This window comes from Ciona intestinalis, chromosome 12 (genome assembly GCF_000224145.3).
Source record: "Ciona intestinalis chromosome 12, KH, whole genome shotgun sequence".
NCBI lineage: Eukaryota > Metazoa > Chordata > Ascidiacea > Phlebobranchia > Cionidae > Ciona > Ciona intestinalis.
In genome coordinates, this window is record NC_020177.2 from 2,326,482 (window position 1) to 2,333,561 (window position 7,080).

The 7,080-nt window shown below is 34.7% G+C and overlaps 1 protein-coding gene across 1 annotated transcript in view; it reads left to right on the forward strand.

Moving 5' to 3' along the window:
* The window catches only part of LOC100185171 (midasin), a 46,028-nt gene that overhangs the window by 10,487 nt on the left and 28,461 nt on the right, over positions 1 to 7,080 (forward strand). Inside the window, exons 20-29 of the mRNA XM_026837005.1 lie at positions 302 to 449; positions 935 to 1,059; positions 1,575 to 1,730; positions 2,172 to 2,321; positions 2,566 to 2,738; positions 3,151 to 3,328; positions 3,830 to 4,028; positions 4,752 to 4,847; positions 5,702 to 5,797; positions 6,117 to 6,262. Of these exons, the coding sequence (XP_026692806.1) occupies positions 302 to 449; positions 935 to 1,059; positions 1,575 to 1,730; positions 2,172 to 2,321; positions 2,566 to 2,738; positions 3,151 to 3,328; positions 3,830 to 4,028; positions 4,752 to 4,847; positions 5,702 to 5,797; positions 6,117 to 6,262 (1,467 nt within the window). The remainder of the gene's footprint in view (positions 1 to 301; positions 450 to 934; positions 1,060 to 1,574; positions 1,731 to 2,171; positions 2,322 to 2,565; positions 2,739 to 3,150; positions 3,329 to 3,829; positions 4,029 to 4,751; positions 4,848 to 5,701; positions 5,798 to 6,116; positions 6,263 to 7,080) is intronic.

The following is a 7,080-nucleotide window of genomic DNA, read 5'->3' on the forward strand; positions in this document are numbered from 1 at the left end:
TTTTGGCAGTGAGCAAGGGGTGTATTGATATATCATGTGTTTCTGGTGTATAAAAAGCCTAATTAACAAGACACATGCTTTAACCTGACAGTAAGCATGAGTGTATAAACACACCTTGTGTGTCTGCTGTAAAAATGATGTTGACAGTCAACATATGTTGTAAGCAAAATAAATAATGAATACACAATAACGACATCCATGTTGTAATTTTACAGTAAATACAAAGTTATTATCACAAACCATATTTCCAAATCCCCACGATACCAACCTCGCCAAAAATCAACCCCCTTTATATTTCCAGATTATTTGCTGCCATGAATCCAGCAACTGATGTTGGGAAGAGAAATCTATCAGATGGGATTCGAAACCGATTTACCGAGTTCTTTGTTGACGAGCCAAGCAATCATAAAGATCTTGCTGATATAGTGGATTTCTATTTAGATAGAAATGTGAGTAAATAAGAAACTGAATTTTGGGCATGGGAGTGGCAACCATGGATAAGTCACTACTGTTACTCGACTGTGGGCATGGAAGTGGCAACCATGGATAAGTCACTTCTGTTACTCGACTGTGGGCATGGGAGTCGCAAACATCTGTAAGGCACAAAAAGTATGTAAATGGCACAACCAACCAAAAGTCATGTTTGACTATACATACATTGCAAAAGCTTCAGCAACTCGACTGTGGGCATAGGAGTGGCACCATGGATAAGTCACTCAAGTTCCCACCCATACAGGTCTAAATGTCAAAACCAACCAAATGTCATATCTGTCTATGCATACACTACAATAGCTTCAGCAGCTCAACTGTGGACAGGCAACCCTCTATAAATTTGAATTACCTAACAAACCAATAAACTAGCGATTGTCATAATCTTACATAAAATTTCAGATAATTTATGTAGTTGAAAACAAATTGTCTTAAATTTCTTCAGATTTCTGGCACTTCTGTGGTGGAGGGAGTTGTAACTTTTTACAACGAAGTAAGAAAGTTGGCGGTTGGCAAGTTGGTTGACGGCTCCGGACGCAAGCCGCATTATTCACTTCGAACTTTATGCAGGTTGGTTGTGTTAACTACATCATGCTCGCTGTCAAGTTATAAGTTAAACATGGAGGGCTTCTTATGCAGCAGCGCACATGGTGTATTCATACACCTCATGCTCTCGGTCGAGTTATAACACAAGTGTCTTCTTATAAACCACACACACACGGTGTGCTAACTGTTATTATTGGTTTCTTCTTATGCACTGGGCAGATTCTTATACACCACATGATGTATTCATACACCCCATGCTCGCTGTCGAATTATAACATGGGTAACTTCTTATACACTAGCCATACATGGTGTATTCATGCACCTCATGCTCGCTGTCCAGTTATAACACAGGTGTTTTCTTATACACCAGTCATACATGGTGAATTCATACACCTCATGCTCACTGTCAAGGTATAACATGTGTGTCTTTTTATACACCAGACCCACATAGTGTACTAATACACCTCCTACCCACTGCCCAGTTAAAAAAATGACCTTATGTATCAAAATTGATTTAAAACTTCACTTCTTAATTACAGAGCTTTAAACTACGTGAAGCATAACGCAAATATGACACTACATGTCGCGCTATATGAGGGTTTCTGTATGTCGTTTTCAACAGCCCTGGATAAACCATCAAGTTCTATAGTAGTTGGCCTCATTGGAAAACATATTGTCGGCAAGAATAAACTGAAGTAAGAATGCAGTTTTATGTTAATTTTTAATGCTACTATGTGTGTTAACTTAAAAATGATATGGAAATACATGATACTAAACTAGGTTTTAACAGTATCTATCTTACCCCACTGTAGGTTTTTCATGTTTTTAGAATAAATGTAACTTACTTTATCCTTGAGAGGCCGGAAAATGGCAACATTATAGCACGAGTGTTCTGTTTTTATACACCTCATGCCAGCTTATGAATTGCCATGTATGTTACTTTGTGGGTCATTATTTTTCTGTATGGCTGACAGTTTAGACAACTCATTAGTGTTGGAGCAATTGCCTTTAAGTTTCTCACCCAAGAATACATACGCCAACAATGGTAGCAACGACAGGCCTTGAACCCATAACCTCTGGGTTAGAGGCAGGATGCTGACATTGCTGTGCCAGAATAAGCCATTCCTTTTTTACAGATCAGTTTTAAATCGAACAATGCCAAAACCAGATTATGAATGTTTGCATGTGGAAAAATATTATATACGTCGTGGTGCTCTCGCTGTATCTAAAGACCCTAACTATATAATGACCCCTTCAATACGAGAAAATTTAATACAATTGTCAAGGTTAGTAGCTGTCTAAAGTGTTTCTATATTCTATATATTTTATTTAGCATTTTATTAAAACTTTTTTTTGCATTTTTTAACTTTTGTTATCATTTTTTTTCAAAGTGTTTGTTTTAATTTCTGACAGAAGTTGGTTTATTTTTAAACCAAATTGTTTAAAACAGGATCAGGAAATATGTGATTTAAGTGCCAACGATTTTTCATCTTACCCAACAATACTATATAACTTTATTTAATGTCGCAGACCGGTATCTTATGGAAAACATCCCATTCTAATTGAAGGAGCGACCTCGACAGGGAAGACAAGTTTAATAACATATCTAGGTCGTCTTACAGGGAACAGAGTTGTTCGGATCAACAACCATGAACATACTGATATACAGGAATATGTTGGATCATATGCAAGTGATAGTGAAGGTAAAGTTTGAGGACTTGTAATATATTTCTATTAAATGATGGTGAAGCGTTATAACTTGAAATGTGTTTCTAAAAAGTCATACAGCGTGACACACCATGTGACCTAAGAATAAGAATGTTTTTTATTCTATTCTATATGGGTAAGGTCTAACTTGTAAGCAGGCACGACTTGTATGTAAAAAATAGCAACTTTTATAACAATTGCTGTTGCCTACCGACACCAGAGAAAACTAAACTGTATTTATTTATTTATTTATTTGTTATATAAGTGAGATTCATTTATTTATTTGTTTATTTCTTTATAAAAGTTTCATTCATTTATTTCTTTCTTTATAAAAGTTACATTTATTCGTTTATTCATTTGGTATAAAATGTACATCCATTCATTTATTTGTTACTTCACCATATCCAGGTCGACTCGTTTTTCAAGATGGCCCTCTAGTGACAGCGATGAGAGAGGGACACTGGGTGATCCTCGATGAACTAAATCTTGCACCAACTGACATCCTGGAGGCGCTGAACCGTGTCCTTGATGATAATCGCGAGATTTTTATCACCGAGACACAGGAAGTAGTTCGCGCACATCCAAGGTGAGCATTTTTGCTGAGTCATGGGCTTAATTCATGCTGAGTCACTATGATATGTTACGTGAATCTGTCCCTGATCGAGCACTTCAAAATATCTATTATATTTTAAGCGGTCGTCCTATAGTGTGACGTACTGACGTGGGATATGAGGTTTAAGCCAGAGTTTGCTCATTATCATGATCTAGCACTCATATTGTTGGACAATTCTTTTTGCATTATTTCACCAATAAAAATTTTTTTCGGTACACTATTTTAGTATATTTACATAAGTAAGGTCCTAGTGGCAAGCCCTGCGACCTGATATTTGGGCCAGAGTTGGGTGTTGGCCCATTAACCTGCCAACTAATGGTTAATAGAAACACCATTAGTTTGACCAAAAGTAAGATTAATAGTAAAAAGTCTGAATTTGAAATTTTTTTCTTTTTTTTTCATTTGGAAAACTATAATTTTTGTAATGGCAACACTATTAGTCTAGATTTTTTTACCCCTAACCCCTATACCCAGGTTCACCCTGTTCGCCACCCAGAACCCTCCAGGTTCATATGGGGGCCGTAAGGTACTTTCCCGGGCATTCCGCAACAGATTTGTGGAGTTGCATTTCAATGAAATCCCGACAAAGGAATTAGAAACCATCTTACACGAACGATGTCACCTTGCGCCTGCTCATTGCAAAAAACTTGTTAAAGTCATGCAAGATCTACAGGTTTGCCTTTTATCTATCTATATATATATATATATATATATATATATATATATATATATATATTGCAGTTTTATATATTATTTATATAGTTGGGGTAAGATAGGAGCTCTTTTTATTTTATACTCACGTTCAATTTGGTAGTGAACAAAGAATATTCAAAGGAATATAAAACCGTATCCTTACGGCTTTCTTAGAAAGTTTTTATTTGTTTAAAATATATTCAAGATATTTATATATTATGTGATAAATGTGTTTCATCTTACCCAACATTACTGTATATATATAATGTATATATGTTTTTTTTAAGTTTTCTTTTTTCGGTATTTCTTACAACTAGTGAAAATTTTGATCTAAATAACTTAATTGCATCTCACTTGTGCTCATTGTGTATTTTTTAGAATGATATGGAATGTATAGACTTCTGTGATTATTTTTTGTAGCCTTAAGTTCTGGTAGGCCTGAATTTGAATTTTTAGCCAAAGCCAGCTGAAAAACTTAACATGGAGACAAGACATTTTAAACCCAGCATCAAATAAATTGAATTGTTTTGTTGTCTGAATTCACTTGTAGTTGACTGACTAAAGCTTGTTTTATCTTCGCGTGGCAGGCAATCACAGTCACTGTAATTTTATAACAGTTGTTGCAAAATCAGGATTTTTTCTGCATGAATATATGATTGAGATTACCTAGTTTAAATTTTAAATTGTTAATTTTTTTACTCAGGCAAGAAGAAGAGCTTCTGGTTTATTTGCTGGAAAACATGGATTTATAACTTTGCGTGATTTGTTTAGATGGGCTGAGAGACATAGGAAATATGAGGTGAATTATTTCTTTAAATTTATTGGCATTTATTTTGTAGCTAAGTGTTTGATTTCTAATACTTTTATGTTCAAAAGTATAAGCGTGTACAACTTATTGAGCATGTAGTGTTCATATAGTAGGGCGGGGGATGATGGGACACCCTTTCAATCTATGTTTTCTCTTTCCATTTAGTAGTAAACAAAGAACATTCAAAGAATTATAAAACCGTACCCTCACGACTCCCATAGACCGTTGTTAATGGTTTAAAACACGATTTGGATAATATGTGCCATTTTTTAGTTGTTGTTTTTGCCTTGACCGAGCTTAGTCGACTGAGTAGTAAAAAGGTTAATTAAAATTATGCTAATTATATTACGCGCTCACTCATTAGAGCGGTGCTTTCTTTTATTTAGTAATGCTAATGGTTGTATGCAAAACAGATCTTTTGAGCTGTTTAACAAACAAATTAATTTCATAATAAATTTGTGGTAGTGTGCCAACTACGGCCCAATTCACAAGATTCCCTGACTTGCTTCACTGTTATACCTCACCCATATAGGTTACAATGATATAATACAACAAAAATTAACTATAGTAGTGACATTACTATAATACGCCTTTAAGTTGTAAAACTTTTGCGTCTTTGAATTATAAAACTACCAAAAAAATTTAAATGTGAAATGGTATCAGCGGCATTTGTTTTTTACATGCCTGAGTTCTGAGTAATGTATTGTTGGATTACATTGAAACAATGTTGTATTTGACAGCATGGCAATTTAAAAGTCTTGGGACAGTTTAATAAAAAGTTGTGAATAAATAATGGTAAAATAAAATGCCAATAAAAGTTTGTTTCTTTGTCTATCCCCATTTAGCGAGATGCTTGTGATTTCTATGACTGGGAGCAACACCTAGTGGACGACGGGTTTCTTCTTTTAGCTGGACGAGTTCGGAAATTGGAAGAGGAAAAGGTTGGATTGTTATGTTTTATGATGTCATATTGCTGGCCCAGTGGCATAATGATCAGCGCGCCTGTCTTTTACCAGAAGGTAATAGGTTCAAGGCTAGTCGCTGCTATCATTGTGGGCGTAGGTGTCTTAATGCAAGACACTTAACAACAATTGCTCCAACCCAGTGGTCACTAATGGGTTGTCCAAGTTATCAGCCATACACAAAAAAAGCAGGCACAAGGTGTATGAAACAGAACACCCTTGTTATGCACTATCGTTGCCCCTCCACGTGATGGTAAATAAGTTACATTTATTCATATTAGTTACTGTAATTCAATAGGTAATAGAAGAAGTTTTATCAAAGTATATCGGTCGTAAAGTTGACCAGGAAAACTTGTTTGGGACCGAAAATGTAGAAAGTATAATCAAGCGATATGATTGGCCAGAAGGTTTTGATCATGTGGTCTGGACTCAACCAATGAGAAGGTGGGATTTCGTTTGTATTTTTGCCAAAAAATAAATGAGCTGTTGCTACCACAAATAATATTTATCTAATTTATATTTGGATTTAGGTTACTTTTATCATGGTTGTGATTTTGACATGTTCAGGGTACTTTTATCATGGTTGTGATTTTGACATGTTCAGGGTACTTTTATCATGGTTGTGATTTTAACATGTTCAGGGTACTTTTATCATGGTTGTGATTTTGACATGTTCAGGGTACTTTTATCATGGCTGTGATTTTGACATGTTCAGGTTACTTTTATCATGGTTGTGATTTTAACATGTTCAGGTTACTTTTATCATGGTTGTGATTTTAACATGTTCAGGGTACTTTTATCATGGTTGTGATTTTAACATGTTCAGGGTACTTTTATCATGGTTGTGATTTTGACATGTTCAGGTTACTTTTATCATGGTTGTGATTTTGACATGTTCAAGGTACTTTTATCATGGTTGTGATTTTGACATGTTCAGGGTACTTTTATCATGGTTGTGATTTTGACATGTTCAGGGTACTTTTATCATGGTTGTGATTTTGACATGTTCAGGTTACTTTTATCATGGTTGTGATTTTGACATGTTCAGGTTTAACAGCCACATTTATGATTAATTAATACTTTTAGCGTCTTGCGGCATGGAGGAGCGTTGTGTAACAAATAAATGCATGATATAATGCTTTTATTTTATTACAAATGCTTTTATCGACCACCTTAATTTTTTTAATTTAGTAAACAATTTTAATGTTTCTATTTATTCAGTAACTTTTATTTTTTTATTTATTCAACAATTTTAATTTTTT